Here is a 19,790-nt window from a genome sequence, read left to right on the forward strand (position 1 = left end):
CAGTTTTCCATGTGCAAGCAATTGAAAACAATTGGTTGATGGAATTTCTTAAATTAAAAGCTCCAGAAGGACAAACACATTTTGGTGCTTGTAAATGAAATAATACAAATAATATGCATAAATCTCAAAATGCAAAATGCATTCTTGCCTTTAAATGCTTGTGAATCTCAGTCCAAGTAGTAAAGGGGTGATCTCTTTCTATTTTTAAAATGTTAAGATACACACTAATATCAGAAAGAAGGGGGAAAGCGCTCATTTAGAAAAATAGGAGTGTGGTTATATAGAAAACAGAAAACAGTGTAAAAAATCAATGAAGTAAAATTTAAATGGAGAGCATAATAAGTATATTCTTGCAAATTAAGTAAGTTTGAGGGTACTGAAATATTTTTTGACACAGTTGGAAATTATGAGTCTTAACATCACTAGTACACTAGTTACTTAAAAAAAATTCTAATATATTTTCTGTATCATGTCTATCTAGCTACCTTGACCTGAACCCTACTTTAAAAGCTAATTCGTCAGCTCACTAGCATCCCCCGGCTGAATAAAGGGTAAATAAATTACACTCGGAGATGGTCAGCATTTAAGCAACATCATTATAGCAGATTAAAAGAAAAACAGCGTATTATCGCGATAATTACTATTTTTGACTGCGACTAGACAAGCTGACCCAAAATATAATCCATCGTCTTGGAAACGCTCTAATACGGAAGCTCGCGAGGCCCACAGGAGCCGAAACGCGAAGGTTGTCAGGAGCAGCAGGAGGAGGCCACGGCTGGACAGTGTCTGACGTGGAAAGTGTCAGCACTGAGTAAGAAACTTCGGGCCAAAACAAGCCTCGAGAACAAAATCCCCCCAGTTCTCTGTAAGCTCCCGCGGGTTTCACAGAGGACAGCACAATGAGTCTGGATAAGGCGAAGCTGTGTGATTCACTGTTAACCTGGGTAAGTTTGACAGTAGCAACATTTCGAGCAAGGCTAACCGCCGGCTAAGAGGTGTCAGCAGGTGTTAGCAAATGTGGAGAATTACGGCTTTACTTTTGGAAGTTGTGGGCTCACGTAATCGATAAGGGGCATCTTTACTGACTTGGTCAATTAAACGCTTGGTGTTTTAAGTTGTAAGCTAACTGTCACTAGCCAGCCGAGCTAATTGGCTTTGTGAACACATTGGAGGTTTGCTCCTGGTGGTCTGCTTTATCTCTTATCCATGTTAGCAAACTGACTGCATTGTCAGCAAATTAACTGCCAGAAAAACAAACCCAAATAGCTTAGTGTAAGCTGAGAGGCCTAAGGAGTAATGTTAGGCTATCCAACACAGCCACGTTATTTTCAAAGCTCAGAGCAAATCCACCTGTTTGGCTCCTTTCTACAAAGAGGTGTGAAGACTTGGACTGAACTAAGACACCAACTAATAATAGCATACTAAGCAGGGCTGTAATCCCCCATTGCTGCTTAGTATTTTTTTTTTTTTAATTTAAGTTATGTTTAGAAAGCTTGAGCAGCTTTACACAAAATCCCCAAATACATAAATCCCCCTTCTTTCTTTAAATTGGAAAGTTTTTAAAAATGATCTTGAGCAATTGTTCTTTAGACTTTCTGAAGGTCTTTCAAAGTTTCTTTTAACATCGGCTACTTTTTTACTCATTGTCCAGTCCAGTCCTCGTATCTGACCATTCTCAAAGAAATGTTTTTGTGTTTTTAAGCCACTCAACACTGACCTATGAATTATTCAAGCATAAAAAGACACCCAACTCAACGGATGAGCTAGTGTTGTCTACACAGACAAAATAGAGAACCAGTTTTAAATTGTATCTTTAGGCTTTACTAGCAGCAATATAACTTGTTCCTATTCCCAGTGATAACACAGGTTGACAGGCATAAAATGGTATTTATATAAAGAAGGTGATTCACTAAGAGCTGTTGGCTGAAAACTTCACATCTCAGCATGGTGTGCAGTGTGTCCTTAAAAATGTAAGGAAACTGAACAGGTCGCGGACAAAAGATGTATCAAGGATCAAAGAAGACTATATACAGCAGAGGAGCAGAATATAAAATCGTGGCCTTAAACAATAGAAAAAATTAGATGCATCAAGTTGACCCATCTACTGATTACTGATCAGAAATAGTCTCAGTGGAAATGTGGAGGTCAAGAAGCCATTCTTAAGGGAAGAAGGCAAGGACAGAAGGCTGAGCTATGCCAAAGTGGAACTGAATTTAAAATGGGTGGTAACAGATCTGGTGGAGTGAGTTAGAAAGCAGTAAAAATTCATTCTTTTTACTGCTTTTTTTTTTTTTTTTTTTTTTTAAATACTGTAAAAATTCTACAGAGGAGATCAGGAGAGAGTACAACAGTGAGACTCTACAGCCATCTGTAAAACACAAGGAAGGCTCTGTATGGTATGGTGTTGGCTTTCAGTCAATATTTTTGGGATCTTTTCAAAATTGATGGAACTATGAATGCAGAAAAGTGTAATACCATCTGGGAACCATCTAATTGGTAATCATTCTATTTATCAGTATGACAGTGATCTCAAACACCCTGGCAATGCAATGAAAGCATACCCAAATAGAAAAACACACAAGACAACACCATCAGTCATGGATTGGCTTCCCTAGAGTCCAGTCACCAAACATTAAAGCATTGTTCTGTTCAAGATGATTCCACAAATGGCAAATACCAAATATGTATTTTCAAGTTTGTTAGAATTGTATAAATCACGTTTTCCCCAATTTACATTTATGTTTGTCGACGTTTCAATAAATCACTGCACCCATTTTCCTAATGATTCAAGATTTTTGCACAGTGCTGTTTAGAATGGGGATATTAGATTCATTTATTTAATATAGTAATGTTTTCACCCTGGTTTAGTTTAATGTAATGTTGCTGTACATTAAATGTCAAAACATTGAAAGGTTTCTTTCTTTAATGACCAGCTCTTTAATGTCTTCACTCTCAGTTACAGACATTTCAGGTGCCATCGTGCAACAGCAAGCACGACCTGACAAGCGGAGTGGCCATTGCACATGTACTGCACAGAATGTAAGCACAAGCAGTATGTCACCAGTGTTGTTTCCACTAACTGCACGATTGTCTTCTGGAGATTCATTCAGAACTTACTCACTGAAATTTGCTTATCTGTATAATTTTGGATTGCCATTAAGTCCATTATCTATGCAAAATGTAGCCAGTTAAACAGTAAATGTTACCCAGACATGGCTCTGAATACCTCAGGCATCGGTGTGATTTTGTTTTTTTTTTAAATAAATAAAGTGATGTGTGCAGGCTTAATCACATCAACCAATTATTGGAAAATACACATTTGGAAAACAGATTTTTAATCAACCTATTTTAGCTGTAGCTGCTTCTTTATCATTATTCCCATGCTGTGTAGCTTTTAATGAATAGTTTTACTCTGTCATTGTGCCTGAAGGGACAGAAACACAGGGTCTCACTGCCCTGTGGTCTTGTTATCAATCTCAGTATCCAGAGATGTCGTCGTTACAATTCTCTTGTGCTCTCATTAACAGAGACCCTTCTTGGTTTAATGAGACATGGCTAGGCAGGATCAAGGAGGAGAGCGGGGCCAACTGGCGCCTCAAGGTAATTTGTGAAACAGCATGATATGACAGAACACCCTGTAGTTATCTAGAATGACTAAAATCAAAGATCTTTTTTTAAATTCTTCTGCTTGATTAATGAAAGTGTTACGATTGTAACCCCGTTTCATTCTTTCAGGTCAGCAATTTGAAAAAGATTCTGAAAAGCATGATGGAATATTATCACGATGTAAGAAACTTTTGCTGATTTGGCCTTCATTTTTCATGTGCTGCTTGACTCGAGCCTACCAGCTCACTTTTCTGTTTCGTGAACAGGTGCTCGGTCACCAGGTGTCTGATGAGCATATGCCAGACGTGAACCTGATAGGAGAGATGGGAGATGTCACAGAACTGGGAAAGCTGGTACAGCTCGTGTTGGGTTGTGCAGTCAGCTGCGAGAAGAAACAAGGTAGGCCTGTACACAAGTACATTTCTTCTGCTTTCATTTAGGAATAAATGCCTCATAATCACTGCTGAGAAGATATTTGTCAGCATGAAAACACAAAAACGCAATTCGGTGATCTCAAGTCATTTAGAAATGCTCACACGGACGGCAACTTTATTTAGACAACAGCTGTATTTAGCAGCTGGCCACTCACTTTATACCCAACTGCTTGCAAAGCATAATATGACATGACATACTATCATGGTGGCCAGATGGCCTTGTTTTCCTCCTCCATCCTTGAATAGACACTTTCTGGATTTTTTTTTCATAAATTTTTGCAAATGTTTAAAAAAAAAAAAATGGACTGACCTCTTGCCAACATAAACATTCATTAGGGGATTAGGAGCAACATTAGGAGACGTGGCTGCTGGTTAACTGCTATATATGGCAACTGTGTTGAAGCACAAGATTAAAAGGTGCTAGAATCAGCATTCTTGTTATTATAGTAAATACATTTTATTCTGCTGAGTTGTAGAAGTAAAGAAGATGTCTCACACTTGTAGGTTTGCTTTTCAATAGCTGGGAAAGGCAGTGACTAAACTGCTATGAGATCTAGAAGAAGGGAGGGGGAAACAAATTTTTCAAATGTGGAAATTAATTGCTGCACAACTATGCCAGTAATTGGCACAGAGTGTGCAAGTGTGAGCACCTCCTGAAAGTTTTCTGGTCTGCAGCATTTGGATGTGTGTTAACACAATACCACAGTCTTTCCAGTGTGAACATCCTATCAAATTCACCCCAAGGACAGACCGTTCAGCACTCAGAGAAACGGCAAATAACCGAAGATCTACATCTCAGACACTACAGAACTCAGTCAACATGTTAAATGTTGATGTTCAAGACAGCGCAATTAGAAAAAGACTAAAGGAGTATGGCTTGTTTGCAAGGGTTGCAGCAGAGAGCCTCCTTCATCTAAAAGGAACATGGCAACACAGCTCAGGTTTCCAAAGCTGCATCTGAAAAAGCCTTAACGATGTCCTTTGGACAGATGAGACCAAAGTGGAAATGTTTGGCTATAATGCACAACACCACATGTGGCGAATAGCAACAACCGCCTCACACCAGCTGATAGCACGGTGGTGGAGGGGTAAATGTTTGGACGTGTTTTACAGCCACAAGACGTGGTTAACTCAGTCATTGAGCTGACCATGAACTCCTCTGTATACCAAAATATTCTAGAGTCAAATGTGAAGCTTTTGACAGCTAAAGCTTAGCTGAAATTAGGTCATGCAACAGGACTCTGGTCCCAGACAATCTACAACAGAATGACTGAAAAGGCAACAACAACAAAAAAAATCAAGGTGCTGCAATGATCCAAAGTCCAGAGTTCAACCTGATTGAAATTCTGTGGCAGGACCTTAAGAGCTGTGCATAAATGAAATGCTCAATGAAATGAAATGAAGCAACACTGTAAAGAAGAGTAGGACAAAATTCATCCACAGTGATGAGAGAGTGATAAAGTCATACCAGAACTAATTGCTTCAAATTATTGATGTTAAAGGCTATTCAAGCTACTGCAGGATGGAGTGTATTAAGTGTTTGGCATAGACTGCTGCATAGAGTACTAACATAAGAAGACTCATTTAATCATACATGCATATACTGCAGGGGTGGGGGAACTCCAGGCCTCAAGGGCAAATTCTAGATCTGTCCTTGATCCAAAACAGCTTGTTTAAATGGCTAAATAACCTCCTCATCGTGTCTTAAAGTTCTCCAGAGGCCTGGTAATGAACTACTCATTTGACTCAGGGTGAGATCTAAAACCTGCTAGACCCTCGAGGCCTGGAGTTCCCAACCCCTGGTATACTAGATTGTTGGCTTAAGGTGGTTCATTAGTTATAAAGCTTTCCTTTGAAAATGAATATTTTTTTGTTCCTCATTTCACAAATGGCAGAAAGATCGACCCATCCAGATGTGCACTCTTTTTACTTCCTTCCTGTGAAATAAGCAGTGTTGGACATTTTGCATCTTGCGTACAGAAATACACATTTATTAAATTGGTGATAATGATGGAGACATGTTGGCATTCTCAAAAAAAAATAAGGTGTATGCGGTGCTCTTTCTTCTTTGGAGAGGTAAATGTTGGTGGCTTGAAACAGAAAAAGTTGGAACAGTTGTTTTTCTCTCAGTTATGGTCTGATCAATTTGTTGACAAGCTGTTTTCCCGTTACTGATAACAGCTCATGAGACAAAAAATGGTCAGGTCAGTTTCACAGAAAATTGACTGTAAAGCTGAGTCGATTTTTACAGCAGTGGTTTGACTTTCATGGGAGCGTGTGTGTGTGTGTGTGTGTGTGTGTGTGTGTGTGTGTGTGTGTGTGTGTGTGTGTGTGTGTGTGTGTGTGTGTGTTAATCTGTATTTGGCTGAGACTTCACTGGCCTTTGTTGTCTTCTAAACGCAGAGCAAATCCAGCAGATAATGACACTCGAGGAATCTGTCCAGCATGTTGTGATGACTGCCATTCAGGAAGTGAGTGAGCCTCTTTTTCTTTCCTCTTGGTTTACCCTGATTTGCATTAATCCAATTCTTAGTCACGGTTAATTCAAAATCAAAGAAGTCTGGATAAACATAAGACTAAAGAGCATCCCACAGACCCCTACTCTATGCTATTTACAAAGATGCGTTTACTGTTATCACCACCAAAGGGACTGTAAAAACCTGGATCATCTTCCAAGGTTTTTACCAAACAAGGTTATTCAGAGAACCAGATAAATCTGCCTTTGGCAAAAGACTGTTATTTTATTTTCCCTGTGGTTGCATTCATTGACTCACTTTCCTGTTTTGTTTTAGCTCTTATCGAAGGAGCCGTCATCTGAACCGGGAAGCCCAGAGACCTACGGGGATTTTGACTATCAGGTAAAAACCCACAACATATTCATTCCCCTACTTGTTTTTTACTTAGATTTGCTACATCCTGTGTTTGTGTTTACTCCCCACTGCTTTGATCAGTGTCAAATATCCTCTGTCTGCACGTCTTTTATTCGCAGTCCAGAAAGTATTATTTTCTGAGTGAGGAGGCAGACGAGAAGGAGGACCTGAGCCAGCGCTGTCGACACCTTGAACATCAGGTTGGTTTACTAAACACGGTTTTGATCATACTTGGCAAACATTTGCTGAGACTTTAAAGATATAATCCTAAGATTTCACTTCAGGTCAATTTGGCAATCAAGTCGGTGGAAACTGAAGAGACACTCTTTGAGCACACATTGGTTCAACAAATGGTTTTGTTGCACAAGCATCATCTGATTAAGGCCAGTGCTTTTCACACAAGACACAGTAGAGTTACAGCAGTATGTCAGCAGTGCTGGCAAGTTTCTGTGCAACCCTGCTAAAAGTGCTTTAAATCTATCATTTTGGTCCTTCACGTCTTTTTCCTGTGAGTACTTGAGTATAAATTCCACTTTTGTTTAGTTTGAACTCGTTTAACAGGAGATGGAGAAATAAGCATGATTGAGTACAGAAGTACGCTATAAAAACACTGAGACAAAAACCATACAACACTAATGTTGCAGTCCACCTATACATGGCCTACATTTATTGGTTAAATTTGATGGGTGTACCAAGTTTGGATGGTTCCCACCTTGGCCGGAGGGGTGTACCGTATTTTCACGACCATAAGGCGCACTTAAAAGTCTTAGATTTTCTTCAAAAAGTACGGCGCGCCCTATAGCGCAGTGCGCCCTGTGTGTTGTAAGGAGGACGTAGTAGAGAACACCATGAGAACGCTAAAGGGTGAAGTGTGGGCGCAACCCTGAAAATGGCAAAGAGACACGCTTATGAAGCACAGTTTAAACTGAAGGCCATCAGCTACGCGGAGGAACATGGAAATCGAGCAGCGGCGAGAGAATTTAAGATTAACGAATCGATGGTTCGCAAATGGAGGAAGCTAGAAAACAAGCTCCGGCAGGTCAAGAAAACGCAGCTGAGTTTCCGCGGACATAAGGCGAGGTGGCCCGAGTTGGAGGAAAGACTCGAGCGGTGGATCATTGAGCAAAGAACGAGCGGGAGAAGCGTTTCGACGGTCACCATTCGGCTAAAAGCAGTTTCACTTTCACTTTTTATGAAACGGTGCCATTTTTCCATCCGGACCAGGACTACGGTAGCGCAGCAACTTCCAGCGGATTATAAGGAAAAGCTGGCCATCTTCCGCTCCTACTGCAGCAAACACATCGGCGACAAAAACATCCAGCCCAGCCACATCACAAACATGGACGAGGTCCCGCTCACTTTTGACATCCCGGTGAGTCACACTGTGGAGAAGAAGGGGACCAGCATGGTAGCGATACGCACAACGGGGCACGAAAAGTCTTCTTTTACTGTTGTGCTTGGCTGCCATGCTAATGGACAGAAACTGCCGCCTATGGTGATTTTTAAGAGAAAGACTTTGCCTAAAGAGAAGTTTCCAGCAGGAATCATCATTAAGGCAAATGAAAAGGGCTGGATGGATGAGGAAATGATGAAAGGGTGGCTGAGGGAGGTGTATGTAAGGAGACCAGGTGGTTTTTTCCACGCATCACCATCGCTCTTAATCTGTGACTCTATGCGTGCCCATCTCACAGCCGATGTGAAAAAACTAGTGAAACAAAGGAACTGTGAGCTTGCTGTCATTCCGGGAGGCCTGACAAAGGAATTCCAACCACTGGACATCGGTGTGAACCGCCCGTTCAAAGTAAGGCTGCGAGCGGCGTGGGAGCGATGGATGACCGATGGAGACCACAGTTTCACCAAGAGTGGAAGGCAGCGCCGGGCGAGTTACGCCACAATTTGCGAATGGATTGTAGATGCTTGGGCTAACATGTCTGCTGGCACTGTTGTTCGAGCTTTCGCAAAAGCCGGCATCATTTCCGAGGAGCCGCACGGCACGGAAAGTGACTCTGACAGTGAAGAAAGTGAACCTGGCATGTTTGATGGAGATTTAGCGCAGCCGTTCAATTCAGACACAGAGGATGAGGACTTCGATGGGTTTGATTGATGATAAAAATGTGAGTACCAAACTTTGTTTTGCTCCTGCTTTATTTTTAAATACGCGCACTTGTATGCTTGTGTGTTGTTGATGATGACCATTACTGGTAATAAAAATGTGAGTAAGGTACCGAACTCAGGTTTGCTCCCGCTTTATTTTTAAATACGCATACGGTACTTGTATGCGCCCTATAATCCAGTGCGCCTTATGTGTGTGTTAAATACAGTAATGGCACACATAACTGAGACTGCGCCTTTTAGTACAGTGCGTCTTATGGTCGTGAAAATACGGTACTATAAAGCAAGATTATTGGATTATTCAGGTTAAAATCAGCGTTTTCAATGTCTGGAAAGTGGCTCCCTTTTCCCTGGCTACAATACTCTGGTAACTTATGTTAAACATACAACCTGGTCCAGAGCACATTATGTTCCTAGTTGAAAGCGCCACATTTTTACTTATTCCAGCATGCTTTAAGTGGGATAGAAAATGGTATGTTACAGGTTGACAAATTGCATCTATAAACCCTAACACAGTGGTGTCCAAACCTTTACTGTTTAAATGTATAAGGTTTACAGTTTCAGAGTTGTGTGCAGCTCTCACGTTAGAAATAAACAGCGGAACGCAGCTGTAGAATGAATTCAGTAAATATGAATTTACTTCAAGATGATATATTTACTACGTTGCATGCTTGTGATGATATCGAGTTTGTAATATTAACATTAATGTGTTTAATTGTAGTAGTAGAAGTAGTATAACATTTCATGTCAGACAAGAGAAATTCTGACTTAACAAAGAAAGTTGATCGTCGCTTTCTGGGGTTTTAGGTTTAGGCTTTAACAGAAAGCCGGGCTTTTTTGACTTGCCTCATAGGACACCCCTCAGTTCTCACTTGTAAAGAAGATTTTGAGCTCAGTGTGTAAGAATATAAAGAGTGGATAGCAGAATAGCTGTTGCTGGGGAGAAATGGTTTGATTGCATGGAAATCTTGAGGATTATAACTTTAAGATGAGTCTCGGGTTTGTTTTATCAATCTTTGAGCTGTTGACTTGAAATTTGAAAAAATAATGCCATTTCATCTCTGCCTACCAGATTTACAGACTCTCAGAGGTTTAGTTTTGCTGTATTTTTTTATTTATTTATTTTTTTAGAGAAGCATGTTGCGTGTGTCTGTGCCTGCAATTTATTTGTGCTCTGGCCTTTTATTGATTAGCCAGCCAAAGGCTTTGTTTGTGTTCCCTTGACTTGTTTTTGCACCACTGAATGTGAGCGGACTAATTCAGACTTTTTTCTTTTTTTTGAAAAAGAGGATCCCAGTCGATAGTTGCATAACATCAAGATAAAACTGACACGTTGCCTTGGGATGGAGCAGTAGCCAACTATAATTTGTACTGCTCCCAGCCCACCTGTTTGTTTACTTACTCGGCCCACGCATTAGGGATTAGTCATTTGTGTTGTTTTGAAAGCTATTTACTGTTACTGGTTTGGTGCTAAAGCATGCAATCTGTCCTTAAAGTTCAGTGTAGGGTTTTGCTGTATTCAGACTGGAAAGATATCCTGCAGGTAAGTATGCGCTCCCCTCTCTTAATATTGGAATGCAAGCTTGTTTAACTATGAGCGCCGTTCAGTCTGACACAAACATTTAAAAGTAATGCAGCTCTAAACCACAGCCGGCCCTTTCCTCAAACCAACCACCGTCATCGATGTAGATCTGTTCTCCTGCCGACTATTAATGTTACACATGTATTACTTACGGTCCTCAATGAGCTCTGCATACTCGTCTGCTCATATCATGAGGATCTGCTTTGAACCCTGGGGGTAAAGCTAACAACTGCACTACTGAGAATGTTCCATCTGCTTGAGATCATTGCACACCAGCTGACTAACACACATTTTACAAAAGAGCTTGTGATATTACAGCAAAGCATGTGTTTAAGGTCCTCTTTGCACTGAAAGTGGTGAGTTATCGCTGTTTATCTTGTTTTCCTTCATGAATCTGTTGTGTCCTTGCACTGTGGCTTTTTTGTATATAGGCTGGGTTTTTTTTGCTGCTTTTTGTTATGCTTCAATCTCGACCTTTCCTCTATTGTGTCTCCTTGTCCTGTTTTTCACCCCTTTTTAAAGCTGTAGCTCACCTTCCGTCTCTTCTCTCTCAGCAGTCCACTGCACACTCAATCTTTACACCTCTTTTTGCAATGTTTGTGCTCCGTTTCTCTCTCCCACCCCCCTCCGACAGCTGTCAGTGGCTCTGGAGGAGAAGATGTCCCTGCAGGCAGAGACGCGCTCCCTGAAAGAGAAGCTCAGCCTATGCGAATCTCTGGACGCCTCCACCACTGCCATCACTGGCAAGAAGCTGCTGCTGCTGCAGAGTCAGATGGAGCAGCTTCAGGAGGAAAACTACAGGTACAAGTGGTACTTAAGTACTTAGGAAAACAACCCGGGGTTTATAATGAGTGTCTCAGTCATTAACTCTTTAAAAAGATGTAGTAGTAGTAGTAGTAGTAGTAGTAGTAGTGGTAGTATAAAATTTCAGCCCTCGTTCATAACATATGAGTCAACTTTATAAAGACATGCAAATCAGATGCCGTTGAGTCAGCTGTTCCTTTGAGTGTCTTTCAAAGTGCATATCCAGTCATATTAACCACTGTATATCTCAGACTGGAGAACGGCAGAGACGACATGCGTGTGCGGGCAGAGATACTGGAGCGCGAGGTGGCTGAGCTGCAGCTACGGAACGAAGACCTGACCAGCCTGGCGCAGGAGGCCCAGGCCCTCAAAGACGAGATGGACATCCTCAGGTGAGAGCAGCTCGAACAGATCGAGTTCAGTTGATCATGAAAATGTAAACAAGCCAGTTAAACAGTGGTTATTATGTAAGGAGTGGTGTAGGCCTTTTTGCAAGCTCACAAGTTTGTAGTGAAAGAAACTGCAGAAAGTTGCGCTTTGTGGGCGTTTGGTCACATGGACACTAAGTGTTTGTGTTCATGCTTTGCAGGCTTTTTTGAATGCATTACATTCACAGTTTACAAGTGTTTTACATATAAAGGTTTTCCTTGTGTCAAAACGGGTAATTGTAAACATTTGCTAACAACTTCTGCTGAGCTACTACTTCAGGAACTGTGAATAAAACAACTGCCAACAATCAGAAGGTCCTGCTAGTAAATATTGTATGCGAATTACAGGGTGCAATGCTTCTTTTATTATACAAAGATTGTTTTAAATATATTTGCTTCTGTCCAACAAATTCAGTGTTTCCTTCTGTTTGAGTAGTAGTTGCAAAAAACAGTGGATGAGTTGAAGTTTCTTGGCATATTTGAAGATTGATCTCTGTAGAAGAGGCAAAAACTTTAAACAGTTTTGATCCTGAGTCCAAAAGTATCAATACACATACTAATACAGTGTTGGTAAATTCTTAATATCAAGAATGTTGATAATGACGAGCCTTTTCCTTTAAGTAGTAGTTCAAACTGATAATAGATGAACTCACAGAAGCAACCCCCATGCTGCCCACACACAGATGTCCATTCTGCTCTCTCTGACATCTGTGTTGATAATACAAATTTTCATGCATTGACACCGGCTTGCGTCAGAGTACACATCTACATGGACGCATTGTGTTAAGTATAACTCATATTCCTCTGCTGTTGCTCGATGCCTCCCACGCTATGCTTTCCTTCCCCCTCAGGCACTCGTCTGACCGGGTGAACCAGCTCGAGGCGATGGTGGAGACGTACAAGAGGAAGCTGGAGGACCTGGGAGACCTGCGCAGACAAGTGCGCCTCCTGGAAGAGCACAACACTGTGTACATGCAGCGCACGTGCGAGCTGGAGGAGGAGCTTCGCAGGGCCAACGCTGTCCGCAGTCAGCTGGACACCTACAAGAGACAGGCAAGCTGTGCTTTTGCCTGTTCCTGTGCTGGGACATCCAAGAGATGCGAAACACATTCTGGCTCGTACACGTGTTTGGAAACCCTTTTCATTTATTTATTTATTTATTTATTTATTTAAAATAGAGCACTTTGGCTGACTGTATGCTCTCTGACTTGTAGGCTCATGAGCTTCACACCAAGCACTCAGCAGAGGCCATGAAAGCTGAGAAGTGGCAGTTTGAGTACAAGAACCTTCACGACAAGTACGACGCACTGCTGAAGGAGAAGGAAGTGAGTCGGAGAGTATTTTTGAGAAATTAAAAATAAACAGTTTTTATATGGGGGGAAATGTGCACATGGTCTACAGAGTGTTTTTGTACACTGAGGCCCTCTCATTTCCCTCTCGGTCTAGTAATAGTTTTGATTTCAGTGATGACAAATGATGTTTAGATTGGCGTTTGTTGTGATCATTACAGAAAGCACTTCCCTACATGGAGAATTGTGTCCTGGTAGATACTGTACTATTCTTCAGCGGACTCCCACATCCTATGTCAATTCTAGTAGCTTCTGCAGTCAAGGAGTGATTAATTTTCTCGCTTACTTGTGGGTGTAATTAGGAAATGTGCTAATATGACGTGGATACTTGTATTTGCTCTGTCTCTGTCTGGACTGCATCGCATCCAAGTCCAGATATAGAAAACCTGACGCTACATGGATCTTAAGGCCACTTAAGGTGTTTTGGTGTCCTTTGTTTTCCAGCGTCTGATCGCAGAAAGAGACACACTGCGGGAGACAAACGATGAGCTCAGGTGTGCACAAGTCCAGCAGAGGTATCTCAGTGGAGCAGGTGAGTTGAAAGCATAGGTATGGCTAGAAAACACCTAAAACAATGGGCTTTACTGAGAAATGTGTCACGCACTGTTGGAGGAAAAAAATAAATAAAACATAAGGAAACTTGGAAGTTGGACCCTCTTCTTCCTTTAGAACAGCCTTAAATCTCTGTGGCACAGATTCAGGAAAGTGTTGGAAACATTTCTCAGAGATTTGACATGATAGCATCACACAGCTACTGCAGATTTGTCAGCTGCACATCCATGATAATCTCCCGTTCCACCAAATCCTAAAGGTGCTCTAGATCTGGTGACTGGACACTACTTGAGTACAGTAAACTCTGTGTTTAACTCATTCACTGCCAGCCATTGGCAGTGAATGAGTTAAACCCATTGACTCATTCACTGCCATTGACGGCTATAGACGTCAATGGCAGTGAATGAGTTAAGAATGGTGTGTCATCCTGCTGTAAGCAACCATCAGAAGATGGTCACACTGTGGTCATAAAGGGGTGGACATGGTCAGTGAGACACATGAAGAGACTACACAGATCACTCCTAATTAAACTAAAATCACTTTTCTTTCCCATTCAGATGTTCAGTCCACATCTACATACATAGATGCTTTTTGTTGCTGTCATGTGATTGGCTGATTAGATATTTTTGTAACTGAGCAATTAAACTGGTGTACCTAATAAAGTGGCCAGTGAGTGTAATGGTAATACTAAAGAGTGTAACTTTTTTGGGGGGGGGGGATTGTAAACATTTACAGTGAAAAAATTTCTCAGGCTGAAATTGGCCTTTTTAGTAAACGTGGTCAAGTGTCCAGCTGACAGTGTGTGCGAGTCCTCCATCCAAATGCAGTCAGATAACAGTGGTTCTGGTTCAGAGGTCGTCATCCTCTGCACCGCTTACTAGAAAGGAAGCAAAGAACCTTCTAAAGACTGATTCAGCTCCACAGCCATAATTCAGTTTAATTTCTCTATCACAACAGTCGCCTCAAAGTGCCTCGTATCATATTTTTCATTATTGAGCTCCTTATTTTATTCTGTTAATCGTTTTAAATGTAGTTCAGTTCTATTGAATTTGGGATCTTCAGTGTGATTTCTGTGCAACTATTTTGTTTTAAGGGGGGGGTTTGTTTGTGCTGTTTCACTTTATCAAACTGATTTGGGGTTGGGGTATTTTGTTTGGTTGTTTGTTGTTGTTGTTTTTGGGGGGGGAGACACAGGAATTACTCGACTTTTGCGATGATTTGTTTGTCTGACTGTCTTTCTCTCTGCAGGAGGCTTGTGTGACAGCGGTGACACGGTTGAAAACCTGGCCGCAGAGATCATGCCAACTGAGATCAAGTATGTCTGTTTGCACATTTCAATGTTTTCTTTTGTTTGGTGTTTTTTAACCATAATAAGAAGGCCGTTTTATTTTAAGTCTACACAAACATGCCTCGGTGTAACTTTCACTCACGCACTCACTCGTGCCATGTGTACATTCTTGCTAACACAACCACAAAAGTTTATTTTTAGAAAGTGGACGTTGCATGCCAAATGACGACACATGGCGCGTTTGGCCTGGGCGTTGGTGGATAGAAGTTTCGTTCATGCTTCCATTTGCAGCCGCCATTCTCTAACCCGTTTATTTTATCCCCGCCCCTCTTTTTCCCTTCACCTCCTGTCGCCCCGCTCTTATCATTGCTGCTTTGACAGGGAGACAGTTGTTCGTCTCCAAAGTGAAAACAAGATGCTGTGCGTCCAAGAGGAGACCTACCGACAGAAACTTGTGGAAGTTCAGGCTGAGCTGGAGGAGGCTCAACGCAGCAAGAATGGGCTAGAAACTCAGAACAGGTAGGGGTGTGTGTGTGTGTTCGCACACTCTTCTTTCAGCAGTGTTAAATAACCAGTCTGCTTCTAGGCCACCATACTGTGCGTTCCTGGACATTAAGCTGGTTGTTTGGCTGATAGGAGGAGTGATATCTGCCTAAATGTCAACTCACCCTCTGGACTGTGTGTTCAACTGAACTGTGTGGGCTGGACTGGAGGACAGACAAGCAAAAAGCCAGATTGTCCCTCGACTCAGTGTGTGTGTGTGTGTGTGTGTGTGTGTGTGTGTGTGTTTACATGCCTGTGGGCATGTGGACATGTGGGTGGACTGTGTGTGTGTACGTTTGTGTGTGTGTGTGTGTGTGTGTGTGTCCATTGCAACACCAGGCCCAGGGTGTGGGAAGCATCCTCAGCAACAGTACCAGGAGGAGAGGAGTGGAGTGAGCATGCTCAGTAGAGCAGAGCAGTGAATGGCCAGGCGGCACAGTCGGTGCCTGCAGCAGATGTACAAGGACCCACTTGATACTTTGCAAACATCTTCCACCCACAGTAGCAGCAGCTTAATAAGTTTGTGTTGCATCTTTCACGTCTTTTACCATCTGCCTCTCTATAAACCCTTTTCCTTCTCTAGTCATGCCCCCTCCCCCACACACCTCCCTCCTTTTGTTTTTTGTTTTTTTCCTCCTTCTCTTCCCAACCTTTCCTCTCATTCTTACCCCATGTTTCCTTTATTTTCCTCTTTCCAAGGCTGAACCAGCAGCAGATCTCAGAGCTGCGTTCTCAGGTCGAGGAGCTCCAGAAAGCACTCCAGGAGCAGGACAGCAAGAACGAGGACGTGAGTAGAAAGACCGGTTTGCTTCTCATCTGCCCACTTCTGCTATTACATAACTCAACACAATCAAGCTGACAGAATATTGGCAGCATATACACAGTGTGCAACTGACTTTTTTTTTTCTCATCAGTTTTACCTTGAAGAAGTGAAATATAAGATGCGAGATTAAATTCTAACCAACAAAGTCATTTATTATGTATATGCTCAAGTCATTGAAGGGTTTTAGCTGGCATGGTATTTATATGGCACACTGAGTATATTGAAACGATTAGTTCTGAAATCACTCTGCCTTTGAGGACCGCATTGTTTGTTCTCCTACTTTGATACATGTTGTGTGGGAATTTAACCCGTGTTTGCTGTGGTGATTCACCGGTAACACCTGCCCCTCTGTGTCTGTCTCTCTCCGCCTGCCCCCACCGATCAACTCTGCCAAAATCAGGCCATCGTAAGTACGGCCCGCCCTCTCTCCAACTGGCCTATGATTTGACTTTGACACCTTGACTTTCACAGTTTAGTGTGTGTGTGTGTGTGTGTGTGTGTGTGTGTGTGTGTGTGTGTGTGTGTGTGTGTGTGTGTGTGTGTGTTTGTTTTTAAATGTGCCGTTTTAAGTACAATGGATTTTAAGTTTCTTTCTTTCTTTTCTTCTTCTTTGAAGTCGTCCTTATTGAAGAAAAAGCTTGAGGAGCACCTGTGAGTATTATTTTTCTGCTGCTTACTGATGCCTGTCTGCCTTCTGTGCTGCAAACAAAAGTGAACTCACACAAGTGTCGATGTGTGTACTGTTCCAGGGAGAAGCTCCAGGAGGCCCAGTCAGACCTGCAAAAGAAAAAAGAGGTCATTGATGACCTGGAGCCCAAAGTAGACAGCAACAGTAAGGAATGTCATGTAGATGGTATTCAGAAGAAGTTCAGCTTTGTTCCTTTCCTAAACACAAATTTGTTTTTCCTTCTAGTGGCTAAGAAGATTGATGAACTCCAGGAGATCCTGCGGAGGAAGGACGAGGACATGAAGCAGATGGAGCAGCGATACAAACGCTACGTGGAGAAGGCGAGAACGGTCAGTGGTTATAGGAGTACTGCACTTTTTATTTCACACATTTTTAAAGACTTCGACCTTTTTAAATATCAGAAAAAATGATGTTCTAAGCTCTTTAAATTAATATCCTTTTGTGTGCAGGTGATCAAAACCCTGGATCCTAAGCAGCAGCCAGTGGCTCCTGATAGTCAGGCCATGAAAAACCAGCTGATGGAGAAGGAGAGAAGAATCCAGCATCTGGAGGTATGAACCTCTGACTCTGAGAGACAAGTGTGCTTCCATCAGCACTGTAAATCCCACTAATGCATGATGATGGTGTTCCTTTTATACAGCATGATTATGAGAAGAGCAGGGCCAGGCATGACCAGGAGGTTAAACTCATCATCAGTGCCTGGTACAACATGGTGAGCGAGCGTGTAAATACACAAAAGCTCAAACAGGAACTACATCCACACCACCCAATCCCTCACTCCTTCATCTTTCTCTTTCCTCCGCCCTCTTTACCTGTCAGGGAATGGGGCTGCATCAGAAAGTGTCTGGTGAGCGGTTGGGCTCCTCCAACCAGGCCATGTCCTTCCTCGCCCAGCAGAGACAACTCACCAACGCAAGGAGAGGCCTGACACGACACCACCCGAGATGAGACACGGAGGCGTGACAGTTACCCTCAAATGAAAAGCAAAGTGCACACAAGGTGATCCATGTGATCTCTGAGTGTCTTTTGCCTTTTTTATGCCTTCACTGGGATCACTGTGCCTCAGTTTTGTCACGCTGCTGCTGCCCCCTGCTGGCTCTTACTGATATGAGAAGATTTCTTTTCTCCGTTGGGCTCCAGAGCAGAAGCTCTCTGCTCTGATTAAAAAGTAGGAGTTATAGGCCTTAAGAAGAGGCGACCTCACCTTTTAAGGTGACTTTTATTTCCCCTGTAGCTTCTTGGACTTTTTTTTTTCCTTGAACATCTATTTAAAATCCTTTTTTATTTATTTTTTTATGTTAAACAGTGAAACAGAACTGGAACAAGTTTTGTCAGGTGCCAGTTTAAATGTGTTAGATGACAGAGAAGTTTGACTACTCCAAGTGCTACAGAACAAAAGCTGCACAAGCTGTCCTCATACCTCCACTACAGCAGATCGTCACGTTCACTACATTTTGGGTTTTATGTGTTTGCTGAGGGTTTTTTTTTTTTTTTTTTTTTTTTTTTTTTTTTTCTTGTAGCGTTTTTATTTTTAGTCTAAGTTTGAAGTACCTTTGGGAAAAAATGTAAAAATCAAGTGGGTGTGTAACAGCTTTAGTCTTGATTTCTTCTGTATTCTCTTTAAATGCTTTTTTTTTTTTTTTTTTTTTTTTTTTTTTTCCCCTTCTCAGCCTTAAATCTGAAACATGTCTTTTGTAAATATTTTCACAGTGTACACCAAAGCACTTTCTCTCTAGAAGGGTGGGTTTGTTCAGTGCCTCGCAAAAGTCTCCCATGCTAGCCCTTTATAGATGAGACTGAACACTGACATGTTTGCAGCGCCAACACTGTTTCTGTCACACTGCAGGTACGTGCTCAAGTCTGGTGATATGACTTTTGTGTATTTTTCTTTTCGCTGTTGCCTCTAAATATTATTTTTTTATTTTTTTTTATTCCTATCCATAAGACCTCCCCCATCAGGGGGTCTGATTGTGGGTCGGACCCAACTGCACTCTCCACTTTAAACACAAAAACTGGATAACACTATGCGAGAGTCTCTAATCATAAAAACACTAAAAAATATATAAAACTGAGTCAGCTGATGTGCTGTTTGCCGCTGCTAGGTGTTGTTCACGGCTGAGCTGAGCTGGAAGGAAACGTGTTCTTCAATGCGCTGGAATTTTTCCTGTGACAGGAAATCGACAGCAGATTAAAAAGCCTGAGGCACATTTATCAGACTCTACGTCTGCCTTTCTTTACAACCGTTGATCAAGTTGTTTTTGTGCGTCCCATGTCAGAGCTGCTGTCCTGTGACTTGTACTTGCCTCTAACAGTTTGTGCTATGATCTACAAAGACCAGAGTCCTGCTGTTGTGTAAACACTTTTTACTTTTTTGTTCTACTGATTTTTTTTTTTTTTTTTTAAGTTGGTTTTTATGGCGTAAAATTATTGGTCCACATATGCATGGTGTGAAAGGTTGCATCATGAAATGGTCTACTAGATTATAGCATAATGTACTTGGCACGGGGTTAAATTATTTGTAGTCCTCTCTGTTCTACTTTTTGCACTACAAATAAATGGGATCTTAAGTTAAAGATGGCATTTTGTGTTCTTCTTTTCAGTGCATTCAAAGACTCACTTTCAGTCCCTTCCGATTTAGACTCACCCAGAGAGGTCTGAGAAAGCACGCCAACCCAGGTTTTATCAAAGTGGGCCCTTGTTGTGGGTAGACT

General features: G+C 41.8%; 1 protein-coding gene across 1 annotated transcript; it reads left to right on the forward strand.

Annotated features, from left to right (window-relative positions):
• Window positions 1–727: 727 nt before the first annotated feature.
• hook2 (hook microtubule-tethering protein 2) lies at window positions 728–19,652 on the forward strand. The gene is made up of 22 exons (XM_026165794.2): window positions 728–944; window positions 2,957–3,039; window positions 3,528–3,600; window positions 3,736–3,786; window positions 3,873–4,005; window positions 6,444–6,511; window positions 6,833–6,898; window positions 7,030–7,110; window positions 11,239–11,405; window positions 11,660–11,800; window positions 12,688–12,889; window positions 13,051–13,161; window positions 13,630–13,717; window positions 14,986–15,052; window positions 15,407–15,544; window positions 16,268–16,355; window positions 17,008–17,042; window positions 17,141–17,223; window positions 17,305–17,408; window positions 17,529–17,630; window positions 17,720–17,791; window positions 17,899–19,652. The coding sequence occupies exons 1-22, from the start codon at window positions 900–902 to the stop codon at window positions 18,025–18,027; spliced, it is 2,127 nt and encodes a 708-aa protein (XP_026021579.2). The 5' UTR covers window positions 728–899; the 3' UTR covers window positions 18,028–19,652.
• Window positions 19,653–19,790: the final 138 nt, after the last annotated feature.

This window comes from Astatotilapia calliptera, chromosome 4 (genome assembly GCF_964374335.1).
Source record: "Astatotilapia calliptera chromosome 4, fAstCal68.1, whole genome shotgun sequence".
NCBI classification, from domain to species: Eukaryota; Metazoa; Chordata; class Actinopteri; order Cichliformes; family Cichlidae; genus Astatotilapia; species Astatotilapia calliptera.

What these genes read in the sequence shown, in the direction of transcription:
- hook2 (XM_026165794.2), top strand. Translation starts at nt 900, where the DNA reads ATGAGTCTGGATAAGGCGAAGCTGTGTGATTCACTGTTAACCTGG. An exon ending in TGGACACCTACAAGAGACAG is followed by an intron (nt 12,890 to 13,050) that starts GCAAGCTGTGCT and finishes TCTGACTTGTAG; the next exon opens with GCTCATGAGCTTCACACCAA. An exon ending in GAAGAATCCAGCATCTGGAG is followed by an intron (nt 17,631 to 17,719) that starts GTATGAACCTCT and finishes CCTTTTATACAG; the next exon opens with CATGATTATGAGAAGAGCAG.